General features: G+C 44.6%; 2 protein-coding genes across 3 annotated transcripts; one reads left to right on the top strand and one right to left on the bottom strand.

Moving 5' to 3' along the window:
* Positions 1-213: 213 nt before the first annotated feature.
* Positions 214-3,586, top strand: LOC130540283 (peptidase M20 domain-containing protein 2-like). The gene is made up of 7 exons (XM_057059328.1): positions 214-670; positions 1,005-1,153; positions 1,232-1,374; positions 1,867-2,021; positions 2,317-2,443; positions 2,519-2,626; positions 2,735-3,586. Exons 1-7 carry the CDS (start codon positions 281-283, stop codon positions 2,881-2,883), a joined length of 1,221 nt encoding a protein of 406 aa, XP_056915308.1. The 5' UTR covers positions 214-280; the 3' UTR covers positions 2,884-3,586.
* Positions 3,307-12,030, bottom strand: LOC130540282 (gamma-aminobutyric acid receptor subunit rho-1-like). 2 transcript variants are annotated; one of them, XM_057059327.1, is made up of 10 exons: positions 11,417-12,026; positions 8,651-8,701; positions 8,467-8,573; positions 7,976-8,043; positions 7,033-7,256; positions 6,343-6,425; positions 5,788-5,928; positions 5,515-5,667; positions 5,242-5,438; positions 3,307-5,039 (listed from the first exon to the last, which is right to left on the bottom strand). In XM_057059327.1, exons 1-10 carry the CDS (start codon positions 11,530-11,532, stop codon positions 4,737-4,739), a joined length of 1,443 nt encoding a protein of 480 aa, XP_056915307.1. In that variant the 5' UTR covers positions 11,533-12,026; the 3' UTR covers positions 3,307-4,736. The 2 variants fall into 2 exon arrangements, with proteins under 2 accessions (XP_056915307.1, XP_056915306.1); XM_057059326.1 differs by having other exon boundaries at positions 5,515-5,928; positions 11,417-12,030.
* Positions 12,031-12,473: the final 443 nt, after the last annotated feature.

Here is a 12,473-nt window from a genome sequence, read left to right as displayed (position 1 = left end):
TGTTTCTGTGATTCATAAAAACTCAATTATACAAATTTTATTTTGTATTTATCGCTATTTCCTGTGCTGCAGGTGGGGGCGTCTCCAGAGCACATTCCACCGGAAGTTTCTGTCAGTGTGTTTTATTTTGGGTTTTTTTTAATTGAGATTGAATTTAAAATATTTTTCTGTCACATGAGACCCCCCCCCCCCCCCCCCCCAGCAAAGATTCTGGCACTTAATAACATTGTAGTTTGCAATTTTGTTCAGATTTTTCGGCGTCTCCGGTTGTAGTTTCCAAATGGAGAAACAGTTAAAAGACTCCGTCCGACGCTGCATCGACGCGCGTAAAGTTGACTTGCACAATTTAAGCCGGGACATCTGGAGCCGACCTGAACTCGGCGGAGCGGAGACGTGCGCGCACGACAGGCTGGTCGACCTCTTCTCCCAGGAGGAGTCATGGACGGTGGAACCACACTACACGCTGCCGACCGCGTTCCGGGCCACTTGGGGTCCTGTCTGCGGCGGGGAGGGTAACCCGGTGGTGCATGTGGCGCTCCTGTGTGAGTATGACGCGCTGCCGGGCATCGGGCACGCCTGCGGGCACAACTTAATAGCAGAGGTTGGAGCTGCCGCGGCTCTGGGACTGAAAGCTGCATTGGAACAGACCGAACCCCCTTTGGCAGTGAAGGTACGAGTTAATGTCACAACACCAGAGCGGAAATGCCACAATTTTTAGATAATTGGAGCAACTTCCATAGGTCTCATTAGTGAACAGGTCACCTAAAACCTAGATTGATATAACCAATAAACCACCAATAACACGTGGTTTAATACTAAAAACCGATTTAGATGTTGCAAACATCGAAATAAATGAATTATAATGCCAAATCCATCTTCTACCGTCCTTCATTGAGTGGGAGATCGCTTAAGTGCCAACTGAGTTTCATACTCACATCTTCCTTTGTGTTAATCTGCTTTTTACAAGCTGTAACCCTGACATGAATTGAAAATGTCTACACTAGCTCACTGTTCTGGGAACGCCTGCAGAAGAGTCTGATGGAGGAAAGATTGACCTGATTCAGGCAGGAGCCTTTGCTGACGTTGACCTGGCGTTAATGGCTCACCCAGCTCAGAAAGACGCTGCGCTGCAGCCCACCCTCGCAGTCCTTGAGTGAGTTTGCGTCGCATGTCCTCAAACACATTACTGATCCCAGATCACCGTTAACATCTTGTTATCAATACACACTAGGATATCTGTGAAGTACCGTGGGAAGGCATGCCATGCCTCTGCATACCCTTGGAAGGGAGTGAATGCCCTGGATGCTGCTGTACTGGCCTACAATAACATATCTGTTCTCAGACAGCAGCTCAGACCAGACTGGAGGATTCATGGTCAGTTTAAGGGGAAAAAAATCTATTGAAGGAGAATAATAGTTCAGATTTCTCACCTCAATAGCCCATCTCATTCAGACCTAATGAGGAGATGTGTTCATCTTTTTGCACTGACAAGATTCCATTTACATGTGGATTTATGTCATCTTAACAAATGCAAACAATAAAAGCATCAAGCAATAAAAAGGGTAAGTTGGTGTGTATAGCTACTGGATAAAGTGCTAAAGATTCCTCACAATATGGAACATAAACATCATCATTTGCGTTTTCTATATATTGTAGCCATAAAAAAAGGTCACGAATGGTTCAGAAAAACATATTCATGCATTTCTATGTAATTTTGCCATCTCTTAACAGCATCTGCCACTTATGCTTTATTTTACTACAAAGACAACTTTAATTATACATGTGCAATATGCGAAAAATATTTTAACCACGGGTGGTGTTTTATGGCTCTTTTCACCTGTAGAGTTTTTTTTATTTCCACTTCAGGCATCATCAAACATGGAGGAGAGAGGTCTAACGTCATCCCCGCCTACTCTGAGCTGAACTATTGCGTACGTACGACCTGGGTTAAGGAACTGCCTGAACTAAAAGCCAAAGTCGAGGCTTGTTTTCGGGCAGCTGCCGAAGCCACCGGCTGCCAGGTAACCTCACCTGCTCCTGTCGTCCCTTTGTTTCCCCTTACAGGGTGAACATACATTATTTGTAATAATATATGCAAGGTTGCCCTTTTAACGTATTCTGATGCTTCGAGTCGTGTATTGTTGTTACATTATTCACTGCTTTTTTTACAGGCTGTTTTGTTTTTCCCTTAGCACTATTTATTCACACCACAGGGTTTTTATACTGCGTCATAAATTATTCATATGTTACATCTGTTTCAGATTTGGGTTGCATTTTTAAAGTTTTAGAATGAGGCAGCATTTATGTTTCATATAGGTGGAAATAAGTTACCCAGGCCATATCTACTATGACATCCTGCCTAACTCGACTCTGGAAGGCTTATATAAGAATAATGGAAAAGCTTTGGGGATTCAGTTTCCAGAGCAACCAGGCAAATTCTCCGGTATGTGCAACCCACTGTCATCTTACTAAAGCATCAAAGAGATGTTATCACAGAGATTTTGAAATGGTCTGGCAGGGTCTACAGACTTTGGCAATGTATCATACACCATCCCCGGTATCCATCCTTTCTTCTACATCGGCACAGACGCATTGAATCACACGGAGGAGTACACAGAAGCAGCAGGTGGGCAGCGGGTCTGTCGGGAAACTATGAAAGCTGCATCAGGTGATTCCTTCCAGCCCGCCGATTTTTCTCGACGCTTGTGTTTTTCTTTCCTTTCTTGCCTGGCAGGAGCTGAAAAGGCCCAGTCATTCACCCTGAGGACAGCCAAAGCTTTAGCCATGACCGCTGTCGATGTGGTCTGCAGCCCAGATCTGCTCACGCAGGTGAGGGAGGATTTCAGGCTGGCTAAGCTGAAAACAGAGATCTTTGACACTTAGATGGCTGGACGTTGGTAGCAAATTTCCATAGAGAAGTATAATTTACACCACAGTAGGTTTTATAGTGATTCAATATGAAACTAGATCTCTGGGGCAGATTTGTGCTGCTCTGTGGCGATCTGATGTACTTTAAATTCTGGTCAGGCTTTCACCTTCTAACGCTTTGAAAATTATTTGTTGCCCTCGAGAGGTTGGGGAGGAGGTGAGTCTTTTTGATGTGATTTTTTTTTTTCCTGCTGATGTGTTTTCTGGAGAGGTAACGGTGTGGGATTTGCCGTATTTGATGAAAAAGGGTAAAGAAATCATCAGTATGATCTACAATAGTTTCAAAGTGAGAAGACGGATTGAAATAAAATTTGGATTTTATATGCAGTCTTTGTTCTGCAACCAGACAGAGCAGCAGAGAAGAAAGGCGGCGGCCGGTGGCAGTTCAATGTTTAATTCCTGTGAAATCTTGTCCTGCAGCAACGTTTAAATATACTGTGTAAGAGAGCAGAAAACTGGATAGAGAATCTGGCACAGTGAGGCTGCGCCAGAACCTCTGATCAAGAGCTTCCACTGACATCACTTGTTAGTTTTCCTGTGAATTTAATAGACATCTGCAGAAGCTATTTCAGAGCAACATTCAGCCATGCAACATCTGCTATATGCCACAAACTCTAATCATATAAACTCTGCTCACGGCATTTTCATATGTCACAAACCGTGCCTTGTGATTGATTTCTCACAATTATATCTTAATTATTTTTTTTTTACAGTAACATCTCTCTGAATTGAAAAAGACAATAGAACTAGCAACTAAAAGGTGACAATCGACCTTGAAGCCTGAAAACACCAAACAGAGGAGGCGACCTTTTTAAAAAAGAGAGAAAAAAAGGAATACATTCAAAAAAGTTGATTGCTTGGGATTTACCAAAAAAAATCTAAATAATAATATTTAGATTTTAACAGACTTATTATGTTGCATTAACCTTTCTAAAGTCACACATGTGCACTGCAAATATCAACAGCAAAACATCAGCATTGAAACAAGATTCACAAGATACATACTGAACCTTTTGAAACGTGCTGCAACATAAATGGGGGACGTCGGATTTTTAAAGAAAAGTTCCACATTTTGGGAATCTCCTTCGCTTAAGAAGAGGATTATTGAAGCTGTATAAAACTATAAAGTCACAGTTGGATAAAATTAGCACAAAGATTGAAAACATGGGGGATGCCAGCTTATGTAATAATCTTAAAATGTACCTCTGATGCTCAGAAATTTTTGCCATAGTTTTTCTACTCCAGGAGAAAACCGACGGCTAACAGCAAAAGTCCTTCTGGAAACATATTCCACGTTGCTTTCTTTCAACTGATTTTTCCCTTGGAGGTGCTCATGGTGTTTGTGCAATGCTAAGCTAACCTGGCATAGCCTGATATTTAACAAACAGATCTAACAGTTGGGTGCAGGTCTGTCTGACACTAGGATAGAAAGCAAACAAATGCAACTCTCCCTTTAATGTAGGATTGGTGGTTCAGTCTGTCAGCGACTGTCTTGTTCTATTTTTAATGTCCATTTCCAGAAAAAAAACAGTTCAGAGCTGTAAATCTCAATTCTCTTTTTCAGGTGAAAACTGTCACTGCATTCAGAACTATTTACAGCACAAGAATGCACCTTGTACAGCAGGTTGCAGCAAAATCCAGATCCGTGTGTCTGCAGTGACGGAACGTCTCACCTTGTTATCCCCCAAACTCTTTCGTTTTAAGTGGCTGGGTCGTGAAGGCAATGTCACCAATCTGTCAGTGGTCCCGGTGCATCTTAAGAGCAGTTTTCTCTCAAACGCACCCATCTCCATACTGCTGAATAGTGTCTATAAGTAGATGGACCAGTAGATGATGTTAAAGAGGATGTATGCTCCTGGAAACACCACCCTGGAGTACTTGTCTATGGCGTGGGTGTCTATCCAAATGTTCACATAGCCTCTGGATGGCTTCATCTGGCTCGCCATCTGCGGGTCATTCAGTGCCACCTGGGCCAGCATTCGTTCCTGCCGACCGCCATTCTCTGGCATCCCATAATTCCCCATGGTGTTTATATCCATTGACCCGTAGCCAGTGATCTGGGGGTCGATCATCATGTCGTCCGGGTTGCCGATACCACATGTACACGGCAGCTGAGGAGATAAAACGGAAGATTTAATTTATTGTTTTTAATAAGGAGTTTAAAGTGCCCTCTGCAGGAGAATTCATTCAAATAGTTTTCAATAAATTATGAGCTGCACTAAAGCAGCCACTTTAATTTCAAAAGGAGTAAGTCAGGGGGAAAAAAAGCTGGGGGAAAAAGGACCACAGGATACCACAGGATAGGGCACTTACTCTCTCCCTCAGCTTCCTCTCTTTCCTCTCCTGTACAGTCGAGAGGTAGTTGACCGCCGCGTACTCTATCACCGAGAGGAAGACGAAGACAAAACTGACCCAGAGGTAAATGTCCACCGCCTTGATGTAGGAGACCCTCGGCATGGAGGCGTTAACGCCGGTGATGATGGTGGACATGGTCAGCACAGTGGTGATACCTTTCAAAAAAAAAAAAGAAGCTGTTTATCACATCATTATTTCAAATCCTGTGTCCCTCACTCGTGACACTCTTACCTAACGGCACCCTGGCGGGCACGGCCCTGCGGTCTATCCAGAAGGACACCCAGGACAGCATGACCATCAGGGTGGCAGGGAAGTAGGTCTGCAGCAGGAAGAAGAAGATGTGGCGCCGCAGAGTGAAGTGGATGTACAAGCGATTGTACCAGCCTGAAAGGAAGACACATCGACAAGGACATGCATATGAAAGAAATTTAGCTGGATTTATCGGGACACAATGAACTGATGTGGGAGGAAGCTGAAGAAAGAAAAAACTCTGCATATTCTCACCTGTGCTGCTGTAGAAAGCCAGCTTGGTGGTGGTGTGAAATTTCTGGATGAGGAACTGGGACAGGGATATCCTGTCGTCTGTGTTCAGGGACTCGTTGCCTTTCTTCCAGTACAGCATCAGATCGTCGTCCGTGTACGCGTCTGAGGTGGGAAGACGGAAAGAATGCTGGTTTTCCTCTGTCAAGCTTTTGTACTCTTAAAATCAGCGCCTGCTCTGCAGCGAGTAAACTACCCGCGGCGGCACAACTGTTGATAAATGGAACAAAAACGCCGACATTCCTGATGCAACGCTTTGGAATAGCAGGATAACAAAAACAGCGCAGAAGCCTGAACATGTGCTGCAACCACAGGAAACAGGGGAGCATATTTCCCAGTAATTACAGAGCAAACTGGTGGACGGCTGAGGCAGAATAATGGAATGCACCCTGGAGCGTGCCCTCGGCAAATTTATACCCATCACTGCTGCGTTTTCCTGCGGATTTCCTCTATCGTCCCGTTTTCGTAGAAGCCGGAGTCTTTCCACAATGTATTTTTTTAAAAGAAGTTTCTACTCACAGCTCTCGATCTCCAGCGAGCAGGTCTGGGTGTCCAGAGGGAAACGGCTCAGGTCCATGTTGCACATGGCAGTGACGGTGACTCTGCACGACACACAACTGTGGCTGTGACTGTTTCACACACTGCTCAATAGAAGGGACACTGGTGGCATTTGGTGATTAAACTCCAAAAATCAATTGGGGGTGTTCTCAGCGTTGGTGATTACGCGGAGGAACAAGGAAGCCTCCGCTGCTGGCCTTCTTCTTCCTCTCTCAGTTTTTCCTGTTTACCTAAAGGCTACTGCTTCAGCTACATCACACGTAGACAATAAAATCCGGCACGACAGTGCTGATTACAGGGCTCCTGCGGTCCACATTTGTCTGCTGATTGTGATCACTGAATCACAAATATGCGTTCATTCTCATCTCAGCGTGTGAAAGCCGTTCCAAACAAACCAGGTTTGATCTTTTATAATTTCTAATGCGACTTTCTGCTTTGGATTGTTTTGGTGTTTTTGTCTCTGATGTACAAAGATTGCATTGTCGGGCACAGAAAGGACTCTTCAGAGTGATTTCTTTTCATTGTCTGCCAGTGAAGAACCAGCAGAAGCCGCGGGACGGGGCGACATAATCACAGAAACGCCGCTGCTCCTTTCTCTGAGGCATCATATGCTTTACCTCCAGCCTCGTCTTCCTCCCTCTTTGAGCGTACCTGAGGCTGTAGAGGACGTTGCCATCGGGGTAAACCCTCAGCATCACGTTGTCCGTGGTGGTGTCGTGGATGAAGGAGCGCTTGGAGTGGACAAAGAACATATCGGGGACCCAAATCTTCTTCACCAGACGGCTGTCAAATGTCATACTCTGGTTGTTGGTGCTCTGGAAGGACAGACGCTCGTCCTTCCAGTAGTGACGCAGGTACAGAGTCATGGTGAAGTCCTGTCGGAGGGGAGAAGGGAGGGTGTGGACCATCTGCGTCAGTACATGCAGCTAAAATGTCTGCAAACCATCTACTATTATTAATGCTTCTGTATGATTACACAATATTTAAATATTAATGTTATTGAATTATTTAGTGCTGACTGAATAACTTGGAGCCACAGATGTTCTGCTGCATTTAAGCTTCCAAGTAGCACAGGACTCTTCACAGAGCCGACCAAACTGGGTAATCTGGGTCTTAGAGACGTGACCACGAACCCAGGGACCGAGCTTCAGCGTTCCTGCATGCAGATGGGTGCTTTTGTCCCTCAATAGGCCCTCAATCACTAGATTCCACCAGATGTTGCACATCAGACTGTGTTTGAAAACTAATCCAGATCCACTATTAGGATCATGGATGAATGTGGAAAGAATTTAGAAAAGTGGTTTCCTTACACAGCTTTGGTTGGAGACCCTGGATCCAGAGCAAATGTGGCATTTAATTCTTAACCACGCCCCCCCCCCCCCCACCACCCCATACTATTACACATACATTTGAAAAAAAAACATTATTTTATTTTTATTTTTTGAACTGCATCCAAATTTCGAAATTCCTGATCCCGTTAATTTGTCCCTGGTTCGCACGCAAGACATTTACCTCAACATCTGCACTCACATTTTCGAGTGATGCTGCTAAAGCACAAAGAGGTGAAAACATTAAAAAAAACATCAGAACCTACCATGTCCACCTCGGAGATGGTGTCCAAACTTTCAACTTGCACGTCGACTCCAACTGGAATCGGAGGACCTGAAATCCAAATGGAAAAGCAAAGGCACAGGTGGCTCCCACTACTGTTTGTTGGTGTCTTTCACTAAAGGAGGCCATAAATCTCTGTAGATCACAATCTTACAGTCAGCTACAGTTTTCTGATAAACATGAAAGCCTTGTTGGCGTTTATAACCGCCTAATCCTTCCTCGGCTACAAAAAGCCTGGAATCAAATCCCTCCAACATACAGTGATGCAGCGTGCATCAACGCTCGTGTGATGTAAATAACTGAGCTGCGATTGGAAACTGCGGCGCAGCTTGCGTGGGTGGTGTCATTAAGATCTCTGAGGGCTTAATGCCTCCACGCCTTTTTGACCTGAACCTGACTGCTGCAGCCTTGTACCCTGTGATCCAGTATCCTGCAGGTCTGTAGATTAGACATCTGGTTTGGTTTTATTCTGACCTCCAAACGCCGGCCTCATAGTAAAATCGTGGTCGTCTATTCTCAGCAGCTGCTCGGATTTGGTCATCAGAGATTTCGTCATGTCCGGACTGCGTTTGTAGATCGGGCTGCCAAATAGAAGAGGAGGAACGACGCATGAGCCCTTAAATAAGCTGCCAAGAGAATCAAAGCGTATAAATCTCACCGTCCCGGTTTGTGACCGCCGCCCTGATCCATCCTGGCCTCCCTTCTAAATCTGAGGAGAGAGACGTCGTGTTGTTACATCACAAATTCACTGACAGTGAAATAAACAAGCCTCAAACAATTAGCCTTTAATAATTTAATCCCCAAAACCGGGTGGATTAAATGGTCAAATTGGTTGCCGTTTCCACACTTTTGGTGTCCACATCACACACTGTTAAATCTCCTCTGGGGTCACTGTTTAATACGCAATAGTTTTGTGTTCCAAACCGCCTTTTCAGGTCACGAGCAGAGCAGAAATAGCGGGCGAGACAGAGGGAGGGGGAAAAAAAAGAATTCCAAATATCCTAAAGTGGATTATTAGAGTAGAGCGTGCTGTGACGGACAGTACCAAATCCCTGTGACAACCACAGATATGCATGAAGGAAGTACCAAAGAGAACCAGAGCAAGGGGGGTGATGGGGCCGCACAAAGAATAAAAGAAATATGATAAGAAGAGTGTTTGTTAGCAGCTCCGCCGTGCCACAGGCGCTGTTTGTCTGCATCCATCCAGCAGCTGGTTTCTAATCCTCTTGGCAGAAATGCCCCCACCCCCCAACCTCCCTACATCGTATAGCAGCTCGTCTGCTCTGTGTGGCCCTGCGTCCATTCTGCAGCCGAATACCAGCACACGCCTGCTAGTACAGGTTTCATTGGATGGAAGTCACACTGGAGCCCTGCTGCTGAGGATATGGCGTGAGACCCTTTAGGACGATGCGACAAACCACGCACAGAAAAAAAAGGTTAATCTGAGTGTAACTGGCGTGGGTTGAAACTTCGTTATTTAATGTGGCTTTAGTCCTCATTAACATTTGATTTTACCAATTAGCACAGTTATAAATGATGTTTATGAGAATAGCTGAGGGCAACAGACATGGTTTACTGTCTGTTTTAGCTTGTGTTCATTAACACGTCTTGCACCCTGCACTGGATCCTGTTTGGGTTCAGGGCTGTTGGAGGAATTTGGCATCAATTTAATATAAAATAACAGTTGTTTTCCTCGGTTTCATGTTTCTTTTGAAAAGCCTTCAGATTAAATTCAAATATGTTATTAAAACATCTGGATCTCTCTGCACATTTGCATGCAATATTACGAAGGAAGTGAGCTTAAAGGGGGGAAAAGCAAGCTGTGAATCATCCGGCGAGTTTACTCAGTAATTATACTCTCAAATAGCTTCCTCCACTGATACTCATGTAAGCGGGAATGTTTTGCAAATCTGCCTCTGCTTTTCCTCCTGAAGGCAGTGAGCAGGGGGAAAAAAAATAACAACATCTGAGTGGTGGAAAAACTCCCTCAACCCACGCCCTGCCGCATCCAGCCGTTTTCACGATTTCACACTGATGAGGAGGAGAGGAGCGAGGAGAAGTACGGGGGAGAAGAGTTTGGCTCCTGCATACCAGATTTGTGTTCTCAGACTCCGCGTGTCTGCCGACTGACGTGTTAGGACTTCTAACAGCCAGATTTGATAACAAGCCTGTTCTGGTGTGGTTACAGATTGAAGCCTCTTCTGGTGATTGTGATTCTGTGGCTCTTGCCTTGTGATGATTCTAATCACCATATGGGTGGGATGATTACTTCAAACGCCCGTGCTTTCATGGAGAGTCGCTCAGATTCACCATCAGTCCAGAATCATCAAGATAATTACAGATATCAGCCTGCTGCTTCACGCTTTTGCAAACGTGAAAAAACACATTCTATCCAAAGGCTGGGGGGGGGGGGGGGGGGGTTGTTGCTGTAAATGTATATGTTACTGTAGGTTGATCTACATTATCCAACTCTGACAGCTTCTTTTCACTGGAAGAAACAGCCATGTTTCTGCTTATTTTCAAGTGTCCCTGAAAGTTTTGTCATTAGGTTTGCTGAATTTAGAGCTATTTAAAGGTCCTGACCTTGAACTACAGCTGATTAATCATTCAAATTAATCAAGCTGGGACCGACTTTTCCCTTTGGGGAACGCAAACTGAATATTGATCACGACTGTCGACAGCTGGATGGATAAAATACAGACAATTGTGAATTATTGAATAAGCAAACACACTGTTTTCTGAGGGCAGTTATCGGAGTTCCATGAACTATAATCTTTGGCTGTTTTAATCAGTTCTTACAAATTGTAAGTGAAAGTGACAGAGGAGCTTTGACAGATGTGATTCAGATGTGATTAAAGGGCACAAGTAAAATTTTAAAATGAATGAGGTTGAATGCGATTCTTTTTGCCGTTTAAATGACTCTGACACACGTGCGGACACGCTTTCAATCTGGTTCAATCCTGACCCAAACGTTTAATGCAGTAGATGCACAAATGAGGCAGCAATTAGCCTAAATAATCACCTGGGAGCCACATTGACCACAACCGTCACCAGTGGGGGGGGAAACAGTCATTAACTGGACGCCAGTGGTTGTGGGGCAAGAGAACACAGCATTCACCAATAGTACATAAATAGATAGGGATTTAGGTCTCCCTCTCTCTTTCTCTCTCTGCTCTCTCCAATCTGCTGCTTTAATAAGTCTGTTTTCTGGTGGGGGGAGGGTGGACAGGTGACACAGGAAACACTGGACAAAGCAAAGTAAACCTCAAAAATAGTTACATATTCACAGATCACATTGTCAGCACCTAGAACTTCGCATACGGCTGTGATGGAAAGCTCTTTAGATTGTATTAAGAAAATAAAAGCATGCAGCCCAGTGCTTGTTTTATTTTCCTGTTAATATTTTGGAGCCCTTCAACTTTACCTGCTCTGCGTGTAGGTCTCCAGCTTGTGACCCCGCGACTGGGCCATCCTAGCGGCTGCACCGGCGAGCCAGACACAAAAGAGCACTAGCGCAGGATCCACCTGCATGTTTCGCATTCCACAGAGGGCAAGCCTCTCCTGTCAGTCAGAATCTTCTCCCCTCCACACTTTGGAGCCCTCTGCCTCCCTGAGACATTCTCCTTTGTCCAGCAGAAGAATTGGTGAAAGGAAAGAAAGAGGCAACAACAGGAGCTACACTTGGTTATTCTACGGCCTGAGAGGAAAACATCCTACGGTGCTTAATCTCCACAGTGGGAAAAGCAATTTTGACTAAACCCATAAATCCTTGAGTGTCAGATGGTACAGATTTGATCCCTCCAGCGGCGGATGTGCCTGCCTCTCTGTGCGCTGCTGTGCTCTGATATTCTCTGCTCTGCTGTGCTCTACTCCACTTTGCACCGCCCAGAAACACCAATTCTCACAATGATGCGGCGTGCTCATTTGTAAGGTCAATGGTTTAGAGAATCTGACTCACGGTGGCTGAGAGGAAGATTTGTGCATGTGTGTCTGATGCTGCAGCCTATCCACCAGCATGTCCAAAAAGAAAAATGTTCAAATCTGCTTTTTATATTTATTTTTTGCAGTGTTTTGCTTTCAATAAAGCTGTTTGGAGACTGTACATATTTTGTTGCCGAGAGTGTTTTTTAAAATATATTTTTGGTTTAGCTTTTACTCGTGGGACTGCATTTGATAGTTCAGCAACCAGATTTTCAGAAGGCTAAAGATAAGATAAGAGAATAACTCGTGCTTCAGTGTCAAACGGCATCGATTCAGCTCCTCAAAGCTCAGGACATCGTTTTTTTTTAAAATTCTTTGTTGCACCAGTTTAACTGGTGGCGCGTCATCCATCTGCACCTGCCAATCATAACCGCCTCAGCACTGACATCACTACCATGCATGTGCCAGCCCTTTTTTTTTTGGTGCAGAATAAACAGTTGGATTATAAGATCATGAATTTGGGTTAGCTGCACAGACGTCAGTCTGAATAGTGGTGTAAG

This window comes from Takifugu flavidus, chromosome 16 (assembly GCF_003711565.1).
Source record: "Takifugu flavidus isolate HTHZ2018 chromosome 16, ASM371156v2, whole genome shotgun sequence".
Lineage (NCBI taxonomy): Eukaryota > Metazoa > Chordata > Actinopteri > Tetraodontiformes > Tetraodontidae > Takifugu > Takifugu flavidus.
Note: the sequence above shows the minus strand (reverse complement) of the source record. Positions and strands in the feature narration are given on the sequence as shown.